This window comes from Melanerpes formicivorus, unplaced genomic scaffold (genome assembly GCF_026170545.1).
Source record: "Melanerpes formicivorus ecotype bairdi unplaced genomic scaffold, bMelFor1.0.p_v2 SCAF_77, whole genome shotgun sequence".
Lineage (NCBI taxonomy): Eukaryota > Metazoa > Chordata > Aves > Piciformes > Picidae > Melanerpes > Melanerpes formicivorus.
In genome coordinates this window covers 2637667-2661403 of record NW_027142429.1, presented here as the reverse complement: position 1 = coordinate 2661403, position 23737 = coordinate 2637667, and the positions used below count along the sequence as shown (strand labels likewise).

The 23737-nt window shown below is 54.4% G+C and overlaps 1 protein-coding gene across 6 annotated transcripts in view; it reads right to left on the bottom strand.

Annotated features, from left to right (window-relative positions):
• LOC137454216 (discoidin domain-containing receptor 2-like) overlaps nt 1-23737 on the bottom strand; it is a 92572-nt gene that overhangs the window by 33179 nt on the left and 35656 nt on the right. For 5 of the 6 annotated variants that reach the window (XM_068164186.1, XM_068164188.1, XM_068164190.1 and 2 more), the window contains exons 2-6: nt 18203-18340; nt 10309-10411; nt 5560-5788; nt 2110-2257; nt 1250-1355 (exon numbers count right to left, since the gene is read on the bottom strand). In XM_068164186.1, coding sequence (XP_068020287.1) covers nt 1250-1355; nt 2110-2257; nt 5560-5788; nt 10309-10411; nt 18203-18266 — 650 coding nt within the window. In that variant the 5' untranslated portion in view covers nt 18267-18340. Of the gene's footprint in view, nt 1-1249; nt 1356-2109; nt 2258-5559; nt 5789-10308; nt 10412-18202; nt 18341-19212; nt 19231-23737 lie in introns of those variants that run through there. The other variant, XM_068164189.1, reaches the window with a different exon arrangement.

Here is a 23737-nt window from a genome sequence, read left to right as displayed (position 1 = left end):
TGCTGCCTCAAAGAGGATACCCAGGGCCAGGTTGGTTTGAGGTTTCAAATCTACATCCTAAATCCATCCAGGCTGGCTGCTCAAGCAACACACTCAAAGCTGTGTTTACAGCAAAGCAAGCTAACTGTCTGGAAGTTCAGCCAGTTATTTCACATTTCAGACACAGACTCTTCATGAGCTCTCCTCCCACTGCTACTGGGCAAAGCAGAGACAGGCTGGGGGCAGAGTGGCTGAGAGCAGCCAGGCAGAGAGGGACCTGGGGGTGCTGGTTGATGGTAGGCTGAACATGAGCCAGCAGTGTGCCCAGGCAGCCAGGAGGGCCAATGGCATCCTGGCCTGCATCAGGAAGAGTGTGGCCAGCAGGAGCAGGGAGGTCATTCTGCCCCTGTACACTGCACTGCTTAGGCCACACCTTGAGTCCTGGGTCCAGTTCTGGGCCCCTCAGTTTAGGAAGGAGGTTGACCTGCTGGAAGGTGTCCAGAGAAGGGCAAGAAAGCTGGGGAGGGGTCTGGAGCACAGCCCTGTGAGGAGAGGCTGAGGGAGCTGGGGTTGCTTAGCCTGGAGAAAAGGAGGCTGAGGGGAGACCTTCTTGCTCTCTCCAACTCCCTGCAGGGAGGTTGTAGCCAGGTGGGGGTTGGTCTCTTCTCCCAGGCACCCAGCACCAGAACAAGAGGACACAGTCTCAAGCTGTGCCAGGGGAGGTTTAGGCTGGAGATGAGGAGAAAGTTCTTCCCAGCAAGAGAGATTGGCCATTGGGATGTGCTGCCCAGGGAGGTGGTGGAGTCCCCATCCCTGGAGCTGTTCAAAAAAGGCTTGGATGTGGCACTTGGAGCCATGGTTTTGTGGCAATGAGGTGTTGGCTGACAGGTGTTGGTTGGACTTGATAATCTCTGAGGTCTCTTATTGATTCTCTGGTCATGGAAGCTCTCAAAGACAGCACATGGCTGTATAAGACACACTCTCCTTAAAGAGAAGCAACAACAACTTCTACCAAAAACTCTTTCTTTCCTGCCAGCCTTGGCCAGCTGGAGAAATGAATCTGAAGTGAGCTCTGCCCATGCCCTCCGTGCAAAGAGCAGCCAACAGCGTGTCAAGGGGCCTGGATAAACAGAGCCACAATGCTCTGCAGCCACTAGCAGGCTAGCCTGCAGCTCTGGAGGTCTCAAAGAAGTGTTTGGGATAGAAGATGCTGGTGAAAGGGCTAAGTAGGAAAGAAGAGACCGAGAGAGAACAGGACGGCTTCTCCCACCTGCGCTCCTGGTAGCCGTCGTAGGTCGAGTCGTTCAGGTAGACGATGGGGAAGCCAGGAGCCGCTATGGTCCCTCCCTCGGGGATGCTGTAGGATGCCAAACCATCTGCGAAAGAAGGCCACACACCTCAGAAACACAGCAGCAGCCTTCCATCCCCCCTATCCATAGGGAGCCTTTCATTTATGCTGTGGATCAACAGAAGCAGTTCTGTGGGGCTGGGGGTCCCACTTTTGGGTAAGGGCCCAGGCTGGGGGGGGGTTCCCACTTTTGAGTAAGGGCCCAGGCTGTGGGGGGGTGTCCCACTTTTGGGTAAGGGGCCAGGCTTGGGGGGGAGGGGTGGTCCCCCCATTTGTGTAAGTGCCCAGGCTGGGGGGGGGGTCTCATTTTTGTGTGAGGGCCCAGGCTGGGGGGGGTCCCCCTTTGGGTAAGGGCCCAGGCTGGGGTGGTCCTACTTTTGGGTAAGGGCCCAGGCTGGGGGGATCCCCCTTTTGTGTGAGGGCCCAGGCTGGGAGGGGGTTCCACCTTTTGTGTAAGGGCCCAGGCTGTGGGGGGGGAGGGGTCCCACTGTTGGGTAAGGGCCCAGGCTGTGGAGGGGGGGGGGGGTCCCACTTTTGTGTGAGGGCCCAGGCTGGGGGGGGTCCCACTTTTGTGTAAGGGCCCAGGCTGGGTTGGGGGGGGGGGTTCCCCTTTTGGGTAAGGGCCCACACTGGGGGTGTGGGGGGTGTGTGTCTCCCTTTTGTGTAAGAGCCCAGGCTGGGTGGGGGGGCGGTGTCCCACTTTGGGTAAGGGCCCAGGCTGGGGGGGTCCCAGTTCTGTGCCAGGTCTGCTGTGCAGTGGCAGGAGGGGAATGGCTACTTACCATACCAGACACAGCCATAGAGCTCCACCCTCATGCAGACAGTCATCAGCATCTGGGTGACGGGGATGACCCGCACGAAGCGGGCGATGATGGGCGGCCGCAGGTCCTTCAGCACCACGTCGTACGTGTCGATGTTGCCCTGGATCACCTGCAGGAGAGAGATCCTTGGCAGCCACTGCTCCCTGCTGTGCTGCTCACTGCTGCTGCAGTGTGCTTGGAGCCTGCCACTTGAGGCTGGGGAACTTCCCCATGCAGCATCTGCTGCTCCGCTCCTCCTGCGCCAGGGGAGGTTTAGGCTGGAGGTGAGGAGAAAGTTCTTCACCAAGAGAGTCATTCATCATTGGAATGTGCTGCCCAGGGAGGTGGTGGAGTCACCATCCCTGGAGGTGTTCAAGAGGGGATTGGATGTGGCACTTGGTGCCATGATTTAGTCATGAGGTCTGTGGTGCCAGGTTGGACTCGATGATCTCTGAGGTCTCTTCCATCCTTGGTGATTCTGTGATACCTGGTGCCTGGCTTAGAGGGCAAATCACACAATGGTTTGGGTTGGAAGGGACCTTAAAGATCATCCAGTTCCAAGCCCCCTGTGCCATGGGCAGGGACACCTCCCACTAGCCCAGCTTGCTGAAGGCCTCTTCCAACCTGGCCTTGAACAGCTCTCCAGGGAAGAGGCATCCATGATCTCCCTGGGCAGCCTGTTCCAGTGCCTCCCCACCCTCACTCTACAGAATTTCTTCAATCTCCTCTCTTCAGCTTCAATCCATTGCCTCTCACCCTATCACCATGGGTGCTGCCATTGCACCTCCTGTCCACTGCATACCAGACAATGCTCTGAGGGAGAAGAGAAAGGCAGGTGGGAGATGAACATAGACCTGGGCTATACACTGCAGAGAGCTGCAGTCACCAGGACACAACCTCCTTGAAGAGAGTCTCCATGGACATTCTAAGAACCTGGTAACAGAGCACTTGTCCTCATCAGAGGTGACCTGGTGGAGGGTTCTGATGTCTTTTCTCTGTAAGCCAAAAACATTCTAGAGATGCTGCATTGTCTGGGGGGTGAAGGAGCAAGCAGCTGCACAGTAGGAGTCCTCAAGTGTTCAGTATTGCCACAGTCACCCCCCAGTGCTGAAGTTCAGTCTGACGGGACAGGGACTTTCACCCTCCCCTTCCCCTCGTTTCACCAGGGTTCTGGGAACAGAGTGTGCAAACAGCTGAGGCTGTCCTGCCCCCAGCACAGGACACAAAGAACCTAAGAGATTGGGTTTTTGGTAACAATTTGGACTTCAGGAAATAAATTATGAACACTTTTGACATCAGAAGTCTGAATTCAAAGTGTGAGAGCTCTTGGTCAAAGGTGCTGATGGTGGGAAGGAAGAATCAGAGGCTGGAGGTTACTCAAGCCATGGAGATTTCAATTGTTGATGTAGAAGCAATTCAAAAGGTGAGGGAGGCCAAGAGGGGAAGAGGAAGGTGGCTTCCTCTTTATGGAAGGGACCTTAAAGATCACATAGTTCCAAATCCCCTGCCATGGGCAGGGACATCTCCCACTAGCCAAGGTTACTCAAGGCCTCATCCAACCTGGCCTTGAACACCTCCCAGGGAAGAGCCATCCATGACTTCCCTGAACAATCTTTTCCAGTGTCTCACCACCCTCACTCTAAAGGTCTCCAGAGAGTAAGTGTGGCTGGAGAGTCCATGGGGAGGTGAAAGATCTCATTGCAGCAGAAAAGCAAACCACTCCAAAGGCTGCATCTCCCTGGAGAACCACAGACTGCACCAGGCTAGCTCTGAAACAGTTTCCTGCACCTAGCTGGACAGCTCTACAAAGGTCCACAGTCCAAGGAGCTGACCAAAGAAAACAGAACGAAACCAAACAAGCAAACTCCTTTCTTCCTCCTATTCAGATCCTTAAGAGGCTTTTAATCTGCAGCCTCTTAACCTCTCTTCCTAAGAGACACACTCATGACTTCTTCCAGTGAAGCAGGGGGAGTCAAGTATTCCTTGTCTTCAGGAGCCAAGTGACAGAAGGCCTAAGACAGGAAACCTGGAAGCCCCCTTGGCTGGCTCCACAAGGCCTTGCTGACAGGAAACAACAGCCAAGAGGAGACAGCATATGGCACAATATCCCACATCACCACCACAGATGTTGACAGATCCTCTGGAGCTGAAGTTGTGCCAGGGGAGGTTCAGGCTGGACACAAGGAAGAATTTCCTCCCTACAAAGGGTTGTCAAGCCCAGGGCAGTGGTGGAGTCCCCACCCCTGGAGGAGTTTCAGAGCTGTGTAGATGTGGTGCTGAGGGACATGGTTTGGTGGTGGATTTGGCAGTGCTGGGTCAATGCTTGGACTCACTGATCCCAAAGGTCTCTTCCAACCTAAGTGACTCTCTGATTTGTTAGGAAAACTGAGGTGGCAGATGGTAGATAGGTCAAGCCAAGAAGTCCTAGATGGCCACAATGCTGCAGAAAAGCTTCAGCCATCCCCCTCAGGAAAAGTACCTTTGTACCAGCTCCACAGTGGAGGAGCTGAAGCTGGTGCCTGTGCTGGAGACATCTGAGAGAAGCAAAGAGAAGATGCACTTTGGGCAGCACCTCCACAAGGTGGGGTTGCTGCTGCTGAGCACACAGTTTCTCAGGGTCAGAAACCCCAAAAGACAATCAGCTGTGTGTGGAACCAGCTCAGCCCCAGCTTCCAGTCCCAGCCATTGCTGATGCCAGTGCTCATCAAGGTGGAAGTGGTGCTGCTGGCAAACACTAGAAGATGAGGGACCAGGAATGAACAGCTCTGCACCACAAAACATTAGTGCAAGTAGAGAGGGCACCATGCCTCACTGGTGTCAGAGGCAAGGGCACACCAAACTGACTCTGTCTTTACTGAGTAAATTAAAGCTGGAGATGACTTCCCTTGTGAGGAGCAGCCTGTGCTACAGGTCTGAAACTCAGCAGCACAGTGAAGGGGTTTGTTTGGGGCTTTTTGTGGATGGAACAATTTGTGTGACCCCTTTGGGCAGAGAGAGTCCAAGGTGGGCTCACAGAGTCACACTGAAGCACCTGTCACTGGGCATCTATCAACTGCTCCAGCAACTGCAGCTCTCTGCAACGTGGAGTCCACATGCTCGCCCATCTCCCAAGGGACAAGTGACAGGACAAGAGGAAATGGCTTCAAGTTGCACCAGGGGAGGTTTAGGTTGGACATTAGAAGAAACTTCTTCACTGAAAGGGTTCTCAAACCCTGGCACAGGCTGCCCAGGAAGGTGGTTGAATGCCCATCCCTGGAGGCGTTTCAAAGAGGCAGAGCTGCGGTGCTGAGGGCCGTGGTTCGGCACCAGCCTTGGCAGAGTTAGAGAAGGGTTGGGCTGGATGATCTTAAAGGCCTTTTCCAACCCAAGCCATTGTGTGATTCCATGACTTGCCTTCAGCATGCTCCACAGTTCAGTCCCCAGCAGGCTCACCTTCTCTCCCTGCCGGTCCTTCCAGGAGATCCAGCGCTCCCCGTTGCGGCTGTAGTCGATGCGGTAGGCGCGGGCAAACTCCTTGCCGGTGGCACGGGCATGGCGCCCCTGAGTCCCGATCAAGGTGATGAAGAAGAGCTTGTGCAGGTCAATCTGAAGGTATTGGACATCTTCTGGTTGCAAGAAACCAGCTGGGCACCAGGCTCCATCCCCCTCTTCCCTTTGTAACCTGAGGGGAAAACCACCCACGTTAAAAACAAGTCACTCCCAAGGGTCCGACCCTCCCACAAACTGAGGAACCACAGAATGGGTTTGGCTTGGAGGGGACCTGAAAGCTCATTGAGTTCCAACCCCCTGCCATGGGCAGGGACACCTCCCACCAGCCCAGCTTGCTCAAGGCCTCATCCAACCTGGCCTTGAACACCTCCAGGGTGGGGTGTGATGGGTTAACGCCCATCCTGGAAGCAGTGGGGGAGGGCAGCCACAGCCTCCCTGGGCAACCTGTGCCAATGTCTCCCCATCCTCACTGGGAAGAATTCCTTCCTCATGTCCAGTCTTGATCTCCCTTCAGCTACCCAAGGAAACACCTTGGACCTTTAAGAACTGGGAGAAAGAAACCAAACTGGGAGAAAGAAGCCAAACTGGGACCTGAGAGGTGCTACCAAATGCTTTTCCCCTTCAGGGTCATGGTCTGTTGAGTCCTGCAGCCAATTGTGCCTGTTCAGAACACCTCCCCTCAGTTTCAGATGTCCTTCATTAACTGTCAGAAGTAATTTCTTTCCCACTCTTACAGTTTCACATTGATCCAAAACAACATGCAGTAGGTAGCTGCATGCTTTAAGAGCACCTCTCTATGCTAACGTGCACACTCACTGCTAAACCTCACCTGGTAAGGCCTGAACCTCTCCTTCACCACTTGCTACGGTTCTAGCACAAAGAGGAGATACCTTAAAACCACAGAATCCCAGCATGGGGCAGGTTGGAAGGGACCTCTGAAGATCATCCAGCCCAACCTGGAGGTGAGGAGGAAGTTCTTCCCCATGACAGTGGTGAAGCCCTGGAATGGGTTGTGCAGGGAGGTGGTTGAGGCCCTGTCCCTGGAGGTGTTTAAGGCCAGGCTGGATGAGGCTCTGGCCAGGCTGATCTAGTGTGGGGTGTCCCTGCCTCATGGCAGGGGGTTTGGAACTAGATGATCCTTGTGGTCCCTTGCAACCCTGACTGATACTATGATCCCCCTGCTAAAGCAGGGCACCCATGGCAAGTTGCCCAGGATCACAATGGCCAGGGCAGGGTTGAAGCTCTCCAGAGAAGACTCCACAATCTCTCTGAGCAGTCTGCTCCAGGCCTCCAGCACCCTCACACCAAAGAATTTTCTCCTCTTGTTCAGATGCAACCTCCTGAGTCCTAGAGTGTGTGCCCATTGCCCCTTGTCCTGTCACTGAGCACCACTGAAAAGATTTCATGGTGAGCAGAGTGCTGCAGCCATCAGCAGGTGGAGGCACTGAAGGGAACTCTGCCTCACCAGGGCAAGCCACAAGGTGCTGACAGCTTTAAAGGTGAAAGATTTGCCCAGACACCAAAAGACCATGTGGGGTTTGTAGCAACATGGACCCCTTTGCAAACAGAGAGCCTCTGAAGTGCCTTTGCCTTTTGGAGAGCTACTCTGCTTGTAAGTGATGGGACTGGTGAGTGCCAATCCCTGAGCATCAAGGCAGGCAGACACTGAAGGTCAAGCCATGGTCTAGAGAAGGTTTGTGTCTCAGGGTGGTCAGCTGCTTGTGCAAGACTCATTTTACAGCCAAGTGGCAAATAAAAAGTTACAGGAAAGGTGACTGTGAAACAACAGTGACAGGCAGCTGCAGAGGACAACTCTGACCTCCAGCCAGAGGCTGCCTTCATGTTTTCACCCTGTGGACATCCAGCTGCCCAGGCAAAGAGCTGATGGTAACAGATGGTAAGTGAGGCCTGAAGTATTTGCAGCACTGGAGAGAAGTCATACCTTGGGGAACAAAACTCCCCCAGCTTTCAGCCCCACAGCCTGCTTCAAACTCCACTAAAACACAGGGCAGCAACTTTGCTCTACCACAGGCTAAAGGATCTGCTGGAGAGAGTCCAACAGAAAGCCACAAGGACGACTGGGGAACTTGAGCATCTCCTCTAGGAAGAGGGATTGAGAGCCCTGGGGCTCTTCAGTGTGGATGAGAAGGCTGAGAGGGGATCTGATCAATGCCTATCAATATCTGAGGGGTGGGGGCAAGTGCAGGGGGCCAAGCTCTTTTCAGTGCTGCTCAGCAATAAGACAAGGAACAATGGATACAAAGTGGAACAGAGAAAGGTCAACCTCAGCATAAGGAGAAACCTCTTTACAGTGAGGGTGCTGGAGCCCTGGAGCAGGCTGCCCAGGGGGGTTGTGGAGTTTCCTTTCAACACCTGTCTGGATGTGTTTCTGGGTGATCCTGCTTTGGCTGGGGGGGTTGGACTTGATCTCTGGAGGTCCCTTCCAACCTCTCACATTCTGTGATTCTGTCAGGGGGGAAAAAAAAGCCCAACAACATGAAAAACCATCAAGCACTAGAGCTGCATCATTTTGGCCTGGCCCCATTCATCATAAAAACACAGCAGGGTTACCTTGGAATGGCTACCTGACTTGCACCAGGACAGCAGCAACGTTTGAGATCATCATTTAAAAGGATTCTAAGGAAACTTTGTACTTTTTGAGTGCTTTGCAGATCCATCAGGGAAGAGCTTTGAGCTTTAGCAATGAAATGCCACAAAAAAAACCAAGCCCCAAACCCAACAGCCAAGCTTCTAAGGAAGACTGAAGATTGTCACACTGCCTGACAGGGAAAGAAGAATCCTTCAGCTGCTTTTCAACAGTTCCTTCACTCAGCAGTTTCCAGGTTTTAGAGTCAAAGTGGACACAGCCCATTTCCTCCAGGATGCTGTTGAGAAGTTCACCCTCCTAAATGATTTCCTACCATTCAGTTTAAAGAGCTCTGCAGGATTCCCCAGGGGCACTGTCTGCAGCTGACCTGCAAGCCACAAATCCATCACAGATTCATTCACAGGAAGATGAGAGTCATCTTGCTCTGGTGGGATCTCAGTACAACAAGGACAGGGACTTGCTGGAGCAGGGCCAGAAGAAGCCACAGCAGTGCTGGCAGGGCTGGGAGCCCTCTGCTGTGAGGCCAGGCTGAGAGAGTTGGGGTTGTGCAGCCTGGAGGAGAGAAGGCTCCAGGGAGACCTTTTGGTGGCCTTGCAGTGCTTAAAGGAGCCAAAAAGAAAGCTGGGTACAAACTTTTGATCAGGGCCTGATGTGACAGCACAAGGGGTGATGGTTTGGAACTAAAAGAGGAAAATTCAGAATGGAGAGAAGGAAAACAACTTTTTTATACTGAGGGTGGTGAGACCCTGGCCCAGGTTGCCCAGAGAAGCTGTAGATGACCTATGCCTGGAACCCCATTCCAAGTGAGTTTGTTTGGGGCTCTGAGCAACCTGCTCTAGTGGCAGATGTCCCTGCTGGCTGCAGGGGGGTTGGACTGGATGACCTATGGAGGTCCCTTCCAACTCAAACCATTCTATGATCCTTGGGGTCCCTTCCAACCTGGCATTCCTCACCTGTCCAGAGAAGGGCAAGAAAGCTGGGGAGGGGTCTGGAGCACAGCCCTGTGAGGAGAGGCTGAGGGAGCTGGGGTTGCTTAGCCTGGAGAAGAGGAGGCTCAGGGGAGACCTCCTTGCTCTCTACAGCTACCTGAAGGGAGGTTGGAGCCAGGTGGGGGTTGGTCTCTTCTCCCAGGCAAGCAGCACCAGAACAAGAGGACACAGTCTCAAGCTGTGCCAGGGGAGGTTTAGGCTGGAGGTGAGGAGAAAGTTCTTCCCAGAGAGAAGCCCATTGGAATGTGCTGCCCAGGGAGGTGGTGGAGTCACCACCCCTGGAGGTGTTCAAAAAGGGATTAGATGTGGCACTTGGTGCCATGGGATAGGTTGGACTTGATGATCTCTGAGGTCTTTTTCTACCTGGTTGATTCTGTGATTCTGGAAGCAGTGAACGAGCTATGAAGTTTCTTTATGGGTGAGGGAACTTCTTCCTCAATCACATACATTTAGAAGTCTAATGCCATTCTGGGCTGGATTAGAAGGGCTGTGGTTAATAGGTCAAGAGAGGCTCTCCTCCCCCTTTACTCTGCCCTGGTGAGGCTGCATCTGGAATGTTGTGTCCAGTTCTGAGCCCCTCAGTTTAGGACAGGCACAGAACTACTTGAAAGAGTGCAGTGCAGAGCCACAAAAATGCTGAAGGCAGTGGAACATCTTCATGAGGAGAGCCTGAGGGAGCTGAGGGCTCTGGAGCTTGCAGAGGAGGAGCCTGAGGGTGACCTCATTCATGTTGATAAAGCTGTGCAGGGTGAGTGCCCAGAGGCTGGGGCCAGGCTCTGCTGGGGGATGCCCAATGCCAGCACAAGGGGCAGGGTGGAAGCTGAAGCAGAGGAAGTGCCATAGAAACATGAGGAAAATTTTTTTCCCCCTGTGAGTATGACAGAGCCCTGGAGCAGGCTGCCCAGGGTGGGTGTGGAGTTCTCCCTCTCTGGAGACATTCCAAACCCTCCTGGATGTGTTCCTGTGTGAGCTGCTCTGGGTGATACCATTCTGGCAGGGGGGTTGGACTGGCTGAGCTTTGGAGGTCCCTCCCAGCCCCTACCATCCTGTGATTCTATGAAAGAAGATCACATGTGCCAGCAGAGAGGAGCCTACCTTGCATACTGGGGCCCTGTGGAGTCATACCACTGGCTGGAGGCAGTGATGTCCTCGTCTCGTATCGTCCCTTCGTGCATACCCAGAGGGTAACGGCAGATAGCTGCAAAGGGGAACAGAGCAGGGCAAAAAGATCAGCACCAATCCCTTCCAAAACCAGCAGGCAAGTTCAATTAAAAGGCTATCATGGCTAGAAAAATCAAGATGGTAATGATAAAGAGAGAATGCAAGTGGAAAGGCTGAACTGCTGCACAGCCACCATGAGCTGCGATTAGAGCTAAGGAAAACCACTCCCAGTTGGCATCCCTCAGAGTCCTGGAAAGGCAAAAACTCTACACAGAAACACTGCAAGAACAGCAGGATGAGGGAGGGGAATCTGCCCCTCTACACTGGCAAGAGCCCATCTGCAGCACTGCATCCAGTCCTGGGGCCCCCAGCACAAGGAGGACGTGGAGCTGTTGGAGAGGGTCCAGAGCAGCCCATGAAGATGATCAGAGGGCTGCAGAACCTCCCCTGGGGGCACAGGCAGAGGGAGTTAGGGCTGTTCAGCCTGGAGAAGAGAAGGCTCCAGGGAGACCTCAGGCTTGGATCAGCAACAGTGTGGCCAGTAGGAGTAGGGCAGTGATGGTGCCCCTGCACTCAGCACTGCTGAGGCCACACTTTGAATCCTGGGTTCAGTTTTGGGCTCCTCACTCCTAGAATACTGAGAGGCTTAAGCAGGACCAAAGTAGGGCAACAAAGCTGGGGAAGGGTCTGGAGAACAGGGATGAGGAGGAGCAGCTGAGGGAGCTGGAGGTGTTCAGCCTGGAGACAATAAGGCTGAGGGGAGACCTCATTGTTCTCTACAGCTCCCTGAAAGGAGGCTGGAGCCAAGTGGGGGGTGGTCTCCCAAGGAACAAGCAATGGGACAAGACAAAATGGCCTCAATTTGCCCCAGGGGAGGCTTAGGTTGGACACAAGGAACAATTTCTTCCCCAAAAGAGTTGTCAAGCCCTGGAACAGGGCAGTGGCAGAGTCCCCATCCTCGGAGGAGTTTCATAGCCATGTAGATGAGGCACTGAGGGACATGGTTTGGGGGTGACCTGGCAGTGCTGGGTCAATGTTTGGACCTGATGATCTGAAAGGTCTCTTCCAACCAAAACAACTCAATGGTTCTGAGTCCAGCTTATGGAAACATCTGCTGTGTTGTGTCACTGCAGGTCAGAGCTCACACCTGAGCACAAGCCCCTGACCACACTGTCCCATCCTGCTCTGTTCCCTCTCTCCCTCCTCAAGCAGAGCAAGCATTTCTCTCCATCCATAAGGAGACTCAGATTTGGTGCCTCCAAGCAGAATAGGAATGGAATGGAATGGAATGGACCAGGTTGGAAGAGACTTTCAAGATCATCAAGTCCAACCTATCATCCAACACCATCTGATCAACTGAACCATGGCACCAAGCACCATATCTAGTCTCCTCCTAAACACCTCCAGGGATGGTGACTCCATCACCTCCCTGGGCAATCACTCTCTCTGTGTAGAATTCCTTCCTAACATCCAACCTAAACCTCCCCTGGCACAGCTTGAGACTGTGTCCTCTTGTTCTGGTGCTGCTTGCCTGGGAGAAGAGACCAAGCATCACCTGGCTACAACCTCCCTTCAGGGAGCTGGAGAGAGCAAGAAGGTCTCCCCTGAGCCTCCTCTTCTCCAGGCTAAGCAACCCCAGCTCCCTCAGCCTCTCCTCACAGGGCTGTGCTCCAGACCCCTCCCCAGCTTTCTTGCCCTTCTCTGGACACCTTCAAGCCTCTCAATGTCCTTCTTGAACTGAGGAGCCCAGAACTGGACACAGGACTCAAGGTGTGGCCTAAGCAGTGCTGAGCACAGGGCAGGATGAGCTCCCTGCTCCTGCTCAAAGCAAAGAGCACTACCAGCTCAGTGCAGCTCAACACACAAAGCCACTGCAGATGGTAGTTTGTAAATCCAAGCTGGCCAAGCTCTCTCCCCTGACACAAGCTTTTTAAACATGTCTTGGAATATTAGAGCTGTTTCAGAAAGCTCCAACTCTTCCTTGTCTTCATTAAGGCTGAGGATTCAAAACAGGCAAGCAAGATATTTTTGTCAGGCTGACATCAACAGCAGATTAAAAGGAAAGTTAGCTGGGATTAAAGGATGAAACAATTAAAAAGGCAAACACACAGCCAGGGCCAGTGCCAGAGAGAAAGGGAATGGCCTTTCCCACAGAATTTTGGGGTTTGGTCTTCTGAGCTCACAGAGGCCCCACCACAAGGGTCCCAGGGGCTGCCCTGCCTGCAGGGCCAGAGGCCAGGGCCAGCAGATGCTGCAGTCACTCCCGAGGGGCACACGTGTCGGCTGCCATCCTCCCTGCTGCACTGCCAGGCCAGCACTGCTGCCTGCATTGCCCTCTCCAGGACACTGCCTAGGGGAGCTGCATCTCTATCTCCAGACTCCTACCCTTCTACCAACCCAGAGATGTTCAAGGAATGTGTGGACAAAGAACACAGAAGTGTTGGAGTGAGTCCAGAGGAGGCCACAAAGATGATCCAAGGGCTGAAGCATCTCTGCTATGAGGTCAGGCTGAAGGAGCTGGGGGTGTAGTACTGTGTCCAGTTCTGGGCCCCTCAGTTCAAGAAGGACATTGAGAGACTTGAAGGTGTCCAGAGAAGGGCAACAAGGCTGGGGAGAGGCCTTGAGCACAGTCCTGTGAGGAGAGGCTGAGGGAGCTGGGGTTGCTTAGCCTGGAGAAGAGGAGGCTCAGGGGAGACCTTCTTGCTCTTTCCAACTACCTGAAGGGAGGTTGTAGCCAGGTGGGGGTTGGTTTCTTCTCCCAGGCAAGCAGCACCAGAACAAGAGGACACAGTCTCAAGCTGTGCCAGGGGAGGTATAGGCTGGAGGTGAGAAGAAAGTTCTTCACTGAGAGAGTTGTTAGCCATTGGGATGTGCTGCCCAGGGAGGTGGTGGAGTCCCCATCATTGGAGGTGTTCAGGAGGAGACTTGATGGGGTGCTTGGTGCCATGGGTTAGTTGATTAGGTGGTGTTGGATTGGTTGATGGGTTGGACACAATGATCTTGAAGGTCTCTTCCAACCTGGTCTATTCTATTCTATCAGCAACCTCAGAAGAGATTGCTGAAGTGTGGCAAAGATCATTTATACCCTCACCAAGTACTGAGTGTCAGCAGAAGCAGGCAGCCCCAGAAGATGAGGTGGCAGAGTTCCCAGACAACCTCTGCATCCTTAACCTATTCAGTACTGAATGCCAAAGGTTCACAGTGGGTCAAAACTCACAACAAACTGACAGCTCCCACAGGCAAACACCCAGGGAAGCTCCTCAGCAGCAGACTGCAACAAGCCCAGGGCACATCTAGGGTCAAGCACTGCTGTGTGCTTGCCCACCTGTGGCCTCTTCCAGAAGCAGTAGGGATGGGAGGCTGCTGGACTCAGGACACCAAGCTGGATGGATCTCTGCACTCACCCAGAACATTCATTCATATGTCTGAGGTTTCCAGAGGAATTCAGTGGGAGGCAGCTGGTGCCTGGCTGGGATCAAGCATGATGATTGTGGCTGCTGAAAGCCAACCAAGAGTTCAGCCCTGCTCTGACACTGAACACTAACCCCATCAAGCCAATCTAGCCTTGACTGTCTTCACTCTTACCTCTCCCACCACAGACCAGTAGAATCTGTCTCCTGACAGAAAGTTTCTGTGTTGCTGAAGTGTACCCACAGCTGCTTTTCCAAAAGGGTGAGATCATCATCTGAGAGCAGAAAGTGGGTTTGGGTTTCTGCAGTGGGAGCCCTGCCTGGTCACACCTCATCTGAATACGAACAAACCAGGTAGGAAGAGACCTTTGAGATCATTGTGTCCAACCTATCATCCACCACCACCTAATCAGCAGGGCCAGATGGAGAGCCAGCTGGGTGGGAAGGACCCTGGAGGAGCAGGGCTTCCTGCAATCCTTGACAAACTCATGATGGCATTCAACAAGTGCCAGGGGCTGCACTTCGGTCACAGCAACCCCAGGCAGTGCTACAGGCTGGGGGCAGAGTGGCTGAGAGCAGCCAGGCAGAGAGGGACCTGGGGGTACTGGTTAACAGCTGCCTAAACATGAGCCAGCAGTGTGCCCAGGTGGCCAAGAAGGCCAATGCCATCCTGGCCTGCATCAGGAACAGTGTGGCCAGCAGCAGCAGGGAGCTCATCGTGCCCTGTGCTCAGCACTGCTTAGGCCACACCTGGAGTCCTGTGTCCAGTTCTGGGCTCCTCAGTTTAAGAAGGACATTGAGAGACTTGAAGGTGTCCAGAGAAGGGCAAGAAAGCTGGGGAGGGGTCTGGAGCACAGCCCTGGGAGGAGAGGCTGAGGGAGCTGGGGTTGCTTAGCCTGCAGAAGAGGAGGCTCAGGGGAGACCTTCTTGCTCTCTCCAACTCCCTGAAGGGAGGCTGGAGCCAGGTGGGGGTTGGGCTCTTCTCCCAGGCACCCAGCACCAGAACAAGAGGCCACAGTCTCAAGCTGTGCCAGGGGAGGTTTAGGCTGGAGGTGAGGAGAAAGTTCTTCCCAGCAAGAGAGATTGGCCATTGGGATGTGCTGCCCAGGGAGGTGGTGGAGTCCCCATCCCTGGAGGTGTTCAAGAGGGGATTGGATGTGGCACTTGGAGCCATGGTTTAGCTGTCAGGAGGTGCTGGGTGACAGGTTGGACTTGATGATCTCTGAGGTCTTTTCCAACCTTATTGTTTCTGTGATTCTTTCACAGCCCTGGGGCTGGCAGATGGAAGCTGGTGTGTCCCTGGCATGGAGGGATTCTCTCTACTGGTGGCCATGGCTCTCAGCAAAACAAGCAGCATGAGGCTCTCACCAAAACATCCTCTTGAGCAAAACCAGCCTTGGGGGCTGTTTAGGTGCCACCAGGACTCAGATATCCCTGGCCTTTCACTAAGCACTCTGGGACACTCACCCAGCATGCAGAGAGGATACACTGAGGCTCAGAACATGACACAGCTCACCTCTGTCAGTGAGGTCAAACAACTGATGCTAGGCACAAGAATTGCATGGGAGCCTTCCAGCATAGGCCTGGTATGATCCACAGGGCAGCCCCCTCGTGCAGGAGGTGCTTCAAACCACTCCTGGAGCTGATCAGGAGATCAGATTAATCAATGGAGTGGGTGTCACCTTCAAGGAGCACCAGCTGTGTGAGCTGGAGTCCACCTGGGAACAACAGGGCATGGCCCCATGGGGCAGAGAGGCAGCTGAGAACACAAAGCTGCTTGGGCAATCACCAGTCTCAGGCAGAGGTGAGAGGTGTGAGCAAAGCTACCTGCTTGTTTCTTGGTGAAAAAGGTTATTGCAGGAGGGTGGGACCACAGTGAGCCCACTCCCCCTCCCAGCAGCTGGTGGATGGGGTTACTCCTGCACCTTTGGGTGCACTAACTTCTATGCTTACCACCACCAAAGGGTGCCTGACCCTCTAGCTGCCATCTTCCCTTTGCTTCCATTAGGTTTTAACCTGCTGGAAAGCAGCCCTGAGGAGGGAGACTTGGGGGTGCTGGGGGAGGAGAAGCTCACCAGGAGCTCTCAGTGTGCACTTGCAGCCCAGAAAGCCAACCAGATCCTGGGCTGCAGCAGGAGAAGTGTGGCCAGCAGGGCAAGGGAGGTGATTCTCCCCCTCTGCTCAGCTCTGGGGAGACCCCACCTGGAGTACTGCCTCCACTTCTGGAGCCCCTATGACAAGAGGGATCTGGAGGTGCTGGAAGGTGTCCAGAGGAGGGCCAGGAGGATGGTCAGAGGGCTGGAGCACCTCTCCTGTGAGGACAGACTGAAGGAGTTGGGGCTGTTCAGTCTGAAGAAGAGAAGGCTCCAAGGTGACCTCATTGTGGCCTTCCAGGATCTGAAGGGGGCTCCAGGAAGGCTGGGGAGGGACTGCTCAGGATCTCAGGCAGTGATAGGGCTAGGGGGAATGGAATGAAGCTGGAGGTGGGGAGATTGAGGCTGGAGGGGAGGAGGAAGTTCTTCCCCATGAGAGTGGTGAAGCCCTGGAATGGGTTGTCCAGGGAGGTGGTTGGGGCCCTATCCCTGGAGGTGTTTAAGGCCAGGCTGGATGAGGCTCTGGGCAGGCTGATGTAGTGTGGGGTGTCCCTGCCCATGGCAGGGGGGTTGGAACTGGATGATCCTTGTGGTCCCTTCCAACCCTGACTGATACTATGATACTATTAGAGAGGGCAAGCCCAGTTCCCCAGTGGACAACGTTAGGGGTAGAACAGTGCAGCTAATGGCTGTGAAAGAGGCAGCCCAGGAGTGCCTGCTGAGCTCCCCCCTGGGCCTCACTTCACGTCTGGCTGTTAGCAGCACAGCCTCAAACCTCTGCAGAAATCCACAAGCCAGAGCAGGGTCAGAGGCACACACAATCAAAGGGCTCCAAACAAACAAGAGCCAGCCCCAGCAGAGCACAGGAAGGGCCTCAGGGTAGCACTGCTGCCTCTCCATGCCTTCAGCCAAGCTGGGAAAGGATTAGCCTCTACTGTCTGCCATTCAAACCACCTCACATGGGGACTGCAGGCCTCTACCTTCCTTACTGCCACCAGGATTACAACTTGCCAGATGCTGCAGGATAAGAGGTCATGCCTTGCACAGGGACTCACATGATAGGATCACAGAATGGGTTGGGTTGGAAAGGACCTCCAGAAGCCATCCAGTCCAACCCCCTCTGCACTCAGCAGAGACATCCTCAACCAGATCAGGTTGCCCAAAGCCCTGTTGAGCCTCACCTTGAGTATCTTCAGGGCTGGGGCCTCAGCTGCTTCTCTGGGCAACCTGTTCCAGAGTTCCACTACCCTCCTGGTTCCTCTAGGAAGGTTGCTTTGATGACAGCTGAGCCCTTGGTGGTCCTGAAGCATGCATGGGGCAGACCCAGGTTCACAGAATCACAGAGTTGTCAGGGCTGGAAGGGACCTCAAAGATCAGCCAGTTCCAACCCCACTGCCATGGGCAGGGACACCTCACACTACAGCAGGTTGCTCACAGTCACATCCAGCCTGGCCTTCAATACCTCCAGGCAGGAGGCTTCCACCACCTCCTTGAGCAACCTGTGCCAGTCTCTCACCACCCTCATGGGGAACAACTTCTTCCTAACATCCTGTCTCCACCCTAGTTTTGTGCCAGTTATGGTCTTCTGCCTTTCCTTCTTTCTCTCTCCAGAACTCCTCTTGCTGGCTGAAGAGCTGTGGCTGATGCTTTGCTAACTGGTAATTTCCTTTCCACAGTGAGCAGAGAATCTCTGAGCCAGTCTAGAACCAGGGTTGTTCCGCAGCCCACATGGTCAAAGTGGTGAAGGGGTAACCTGAGCTCAAGCAGGCCATCTGTGTGGGTAGAGACAAGAGTGTGTCCATGTGCCTGGGCCTTCCCAGCACTGTCAGGAGAGGTGAACCACTCCAGCAGAGCTGTCAAGGAAGCTGGGGAGGGACTGCTCAGGATCTCAGGTAGTGATAGGACTAGGGGGAATGGAATGAAGCTGGAGGTGGGGAGATTCAGGCTGGAGGGGAGGAGGAAGTTCCTCCCCATGACAGTGGTGAAGCCCTGGAATGGGTTGTCCAGGGAGGTGGTTGAGGCCCTGTCCCTGGAGGTGTTCAAGCCCAGGCTGGATGAGGCTCTGGCCAGGCTGATCTAGTGTGGGGTGTCCCTGCCCATGGCAGGGGGGTTGGAACTGGCTGATCCTTGTGGTCCCTTCCAACCCTGAGTGATTCTATGATTGACCATCTCAGCCCCGAGGAGGCCATTCAGGAACCACACCAGCAATGTACTCACGGGCATTTGTTACATTCACAGGCATTCACCAGGAGGCAAAGAGAAGCTGAGAACAAGCACATGCAAGGCAGGAGACCCAAGTCTTCTCCCAGCCCAGCAGCTCCCTACCAGGGTTGACTTCAGCCCCAGATGGCTCAGGCAGGGAGGCCAGCAGCAGCATGCAGATGATCATGGTAGCAGTCGGAGGCGCCGCGCAGGGTCAGGTGGCTGCGAGTCCTTCACAGGCAGCAGCTGCCAGCTACATTTCTGAAAGACAAAGCAAAGGGAGAAGGTGAGAGTGCTCCAAAGACAGGACTGCTCTGTGCTGCAGACTTGCTCTAGGGTCACTGCCTCGTGGTGGGATGGGCAATCTTCCACACCTTCAACAGCATCTTGACCTCAGCCCTGCTCTGACCCGAGCACAGGCTTAGGGAAGTGGTGGACTTCTCTCCAGGGAGGGTGGGGAGACACTGGCACAGATTGCTCAGGGAAGTCATGGATGCCTCTTGCCTAAGGAGGTGTTCAAGGTCAGGCTGGATGAGGCCTTGAGCAACCTAAGCTAGTAGGAGGTGTCCCTGCCCATGGGAGGGAGTTTGGAACTGGATGATCTTTAAGATCCCTTCCAACCCAACCCATTCTGAAGGCTCTGATCATTGCCTGACTACCCAACCCACCCCCGCTCCAAGCTATCAATGGAATTCTGCTTCCAGGAGCTCTCAGCTGCCACCACTGCTGCATGGACACACTTCTGTATGCTGCTCTTAAACACACCCAATGCAAAGCAATCTCTCCCCCATCAGTGCTTCTCCTGCACTAATGAGGAACCTGGCTCTCAGGAGCCTGAGCCCAGCCAGGCTCCCCAGGTGGGGCTTATCCCCCCCAGTGCACACCAGCCACCTGCTCCAAAGACCCAAGTGGGCACTCTGGAGCTTGTCACACAAGTTTGAGCTAAGTATCCAAACCCAGGGTGAAAATCATCTCTCCCTACAGGTCCACACTGCTGCCAACAGCATGTGGAGCACACACATGTGAGCACACTTCATTTCCTGTTTGGAAACAGGGAGAACAGCACAGGGCTTAAAGGCTAGCAAATGGCAGTGGAAAGCCAGGATGACAGCTAAAGGAACACAAAGGCATACCAGCAGCTTTGTGAATCCTTTTGTGCCCTAGAAGGAGCCTCAGGAGGTTCTCATCCTGGAAGATGGCTTTCAGGAGGCAGGTTAGAGGCTGTGGCTCGTAGTGAAAGGGCAGGCAAAAAGAAACCAGAACAGAACTATAAATGGAAACACCCAGGGGCAGAGGGTGCTGGCTGAAGAATGCTCAGAGGGGTGGCAAAAAGGCAAAACTCAGTGTTAGGGTTTGCTAATCAATACCTGAAAGGAGCTACAGAAAGGCTGGAGAGGGACTGCTCATGAGGAGGTGTAGTGACAGGACAAGGGGCAATGGTTTTAAGCAGAGGGAGAGCAGGGTTAGACTGGATCTTAGGAAGAGGTTCTTCAGTATGAGTGTGGTGAGAGTCTGGAGTAGGCTGTCCAGAAAGGCTGTGGCTGCCTTCTCCCTGGAGGTGCTCAAGGCCAGGTTGGATGAGGCTTCAGGCAGCCAAGTCTAGTTGAGAGGCATCCCTGCCTCCATCAGAGAAGATGGCTCCAGGCCTGAAAAACAACCCAGGGCCTTCTTGGGAGAGCAGCCAAACTCTCATGCAGGAGGGGAGCCCAGGGATGGGGGGATGCTGTCTGGAGGTGCTGTGCCCAGCCATGAGGCAACTCCAGACAACCACAAAAAGATCTTCCCATGGGCAGGGATGTTGGAGCTGGTCTCTCAGGTCCCTTCCAAGCTGAGCCACCCTGTGATTCTCAGAAGAGAGGACAGGGAGGTGATCATCCCTCTGGCAGTGCACACAGGTGTGCCAGAGCACTGGATGCCATTAGCTCAGAGATCTGGAACAAAAGGCTGCACTTTTCCCACCCAAGATAATTAAACTCTGCCAGTCCCAGCCTGAGTTGCCTTGGAGACCAGCACAGTTGGCTGCACTCACAAGACAAAGCCTCCCCAGGGCTTTTCAGTCCCATGGTAAAACCTTTGGCTCAGGAAATCCCCCAGCCGCAGCTTGCAGAGGCCCAGGAGCTAGGTCAGGGTTGGAATCACTGAAGCTTGCCTTGGTTTTATTCCCTTCCCTAAGGATTTGCTGCTGGCCATTGTCCCTGCTGCATTCCCTCAGAGAAGATGGCTCCAGGCCTGAAAAACAGCCCAGGGCCTTCTTGGGAGAGCAGCCAAACTCTCATGCAGGAGGGGAGCCCAGGATGGGGGGATGCTGCCTGGAGGTGCTGTGCCCAGCCATGAGCAAACTCCAGCCACAAAAAGATCTTCCAAATACCAGGACCCCTCCTGCTTCAGCCACCTCTTGTGCTCCACATGAGAACCACAGAATCAACAAGGTTGGAAAAGACCTCAGAGATCATCAAGTCCAACTTGGCACCCAACACCTCCTGACTACTAGACCATGGCACCAAGTGCCACATCCAATCCCCTCTTGAACACCTCCAGGGACAAGGACTCCACCACCTACCTGGGCAGCACATCCCAATGGCTAACAACTCTCTTGCTGGGAAGAACTTTCTCCTCACCTCCAACCTAAACCTCCCCTGGCACAGCTTGAGACTGTGTCCTCTTGTTCTGGTGCTGGGTGCCTGGGAGAAGAGACCAACCACCACCTGGCTACAACCTCCCTACAGGGATTTGGAGAGAGCAAGAAGGTCTCCCCTGAGCCTCCTCTTCTCCAGGCTAAGCAACCCCAGCTCCCTCAGCCTCTCCTCACAGGGCTGTGCTCCAGACCCCTCCCCAGCTTTCTTGCCCTTCTCTGGACACCTTCAAGTCTCTCAATGTCCTTCTTAAACTGAGGAGCCCAGAACTGGACACAGGACTCCAGGTGTGGCCTGAGCAGTGCTGAGCACAGGGCACAAGGACTTCCCTGCTCCTGCTGGCCACACTGTTCCTGATGCAGGCCAGGATGCCATTGGCCTTCTTGGCCCCCTGGGCACCCAGGGCAAGGCTGCTTACAAAGATCTAAGGGGAGGGTGTCAGGAGGATGGGACCAGACGTCTCAGTGATCCCCAGTGACAGAACAAGAGGTGCTGGGCATGATCTGGAACATGGGAATTTCCATCTAAACATGAAGAAATACTTCTTTACTGTGAGGGTGGCAGAGCACTGCAGCAGGCTGCCCAGAGAGGTGGAAGAATCTCCTTCTCTGGAGACTTTCAAAGCCCACCTGGACCTGTTCCTGTGTGATCAGCTTTAGCTGATCCTGCTCTGGCTAGGTGAGGACCAGAGCCCCTGCTGAAGCAAAAAAAAAGCCCAACGAAACCAACACAACACCCAAATCAGTAACTCCAGACATCACCAAGCCTTCCAACAGCTTCCCACTGGATGCAGGATCAGCAGAGAGAGAGAAGCCTGCAGCAGAGCAGAGGGATGAGGAGCAGCCATCCTCTGCCATCAGCACAGAGCCCACAGCCCACCTTGGACTGAGTGGAAGGTTCTGAGCTGAGTGTTCAGATTCACAGACTGCATCAGGTTGGAAGAGAGACTCAAAACTCATCTTGTCCAACCCCCTGCAATCAGCAGGGACACCTCCAGCTCAGCCAGGCTGCACAGGGCCACACTGAGTCTGACCTTGAACATCTCCAGGGATGGGGCCTCAACCACATCCCTGGGCAACCTGTCCCAGTATTTCACCAGAAGAACTTCCTCCTGATGTCCAAACTAAATATCCCCTGCTCCAGTTTCAAACCATTGCCTCTCCTCCTAGCCCCACAGGCCCTTCTGAACAGTCCCTCCCCAGCCTTGCTGTAGGTTCCCTTCAGATACTGAAATGCAGCTCTGAGGTCCCCCTGGGACCTTCTCTTCTCCAGGCTGAACAGCCCCAACTCTCCCAGCCTGTCTTCCTAACAGAGGTGCTCCAGCCCTCTGTTCACCTTTGTGTTAGCACTGAGGATTTTATCTTTTGACAGAAGAGTGGCAGTGCCGAGTCTGTCACCCTCTAGAAGTGATGTAATGACAAGAGCCACCAAGGTCCCAGCAATGTGCTGTGGAACACAGGCAGCAGCCTCCTCTCCCTCGCCCAGGCACAGCCCAAACACCTCCATATTGAGGCCCCTTTGCTCCATGCAAAGCTCAGGCCATGCTCTGTCACCTGCCCCCCCAGCCAGTCACATCCTTTAACTGCTTCAACACAGCAACCAGGGTGGAAGAGACAACAGCAGCTGAGGGATGACTGGCTGGGGGATGAGGGAAGTCACACAGAGGTGTCCACTGCCACTGAGCCAGCAACCAGTGCTGGAGTAAAAAAGGCCAATGGCATTCTGGCCTGCATTAAGACTAGTGTGGCCAGCAGGAGCAGGGAAGTCCTTGTGCCCTGTACTCTGCTTTGGTTAGGCCACACCTTGAGTTCTGTGTCCAGTTCTGGGCTCCTCAGTTTAAGAAAGATGTTGAGCTGCTGGAAGGTGTCCAGAGAAGGGCAACGAGGCTGGGGAGAGGCCTTGAGCACAGCCCTGTGAGGAGAGGCTGAGGGAGCTGGGGTTGCTTAGCCTGGAGGAGACTCAGGGGTGACCTCATTGCTCTCTCCAACTACCTGAAAGGTGGCTGTAGCCAGGTGGGGGTTGGTCTCTTCTCCCAGGCACCCAGCACCAGAACAAGAGGACACAGTCTCAAGCTGTGCCAGGGGAAGTTTAGACTCGAGGTGAGGAGAAAGTTCTTCACCAAGCGAGTCGTTCATCATTGGAATGTGCTGCCCAGGGAGGTGGTGGAGTCCCCATCCCTGGAGGTGTTCAAGAGGGGATTGGATGTGGCACTTGGAGCCATGGTCTAGTCATGAGGTCTCTGGTAACAGGTTGGACTCGATGATCCTCGAGGTCTCTTCCAACCTTGTTGATACTGTGAGCCTGCTGGCAGCCAGCACCCTGGCAACCAGGGCTTGTCAGCACTTGATGGGCACATGGAGCTCAGCAGCTCAAGCAAACATGGTGTGGCTAAGGAGAACTGCAAGCCAAAACTGGACAATGTGGCCATGGAGATCAGCCAGGCCTCCAGAAAGGACAAGAAAATGTTCAGAGCTCAGCTTTCTGCAGCTCTCTGCTGCCAGCAGTGGCTTTGGATTGGCTATTGCCTAAACAGAATCCCAGATGAGAAGGATAAATCTTCTTGAGATGTGCACCTCCAGTACAACAGAAGGAAGCCAGAGGGGTGGCCTGGCTAGCTTCTTCATTTCCTGGTGGCCACAGATTGGCAAGACACATCCTGACCTTTGTGTGTGGCAGGGGATAAATGTGCACAACAGTTCAGCCCCACACAGAGAGCCCAGCAGCTGGGTTCAGGCTGTGCTGGGCTTGTTCTTCCCACCACACTTGATTCCCAGTCTGGAACCACCAAAGCACATGCTGGAGCAGCTCCAGAGGAGGCCATGAAGATGATCAGAGGGCTGGAGAGCCTCCCCTGTGGGGACAGGCTGGGAGAGCTGGGCCTGTGCAGCCTGGAGAAGGGAAGGCTCCAGGGAGACCTCAGAGCAACCTTCCAGTACCTGAAGGGGCTCCAGGAATGCTGGGGAGGGATTTTTGACAAGGGTTGGGAGTGCCAGGCTGAGGGACAATGGCTTTGAGCTGGGAGAGG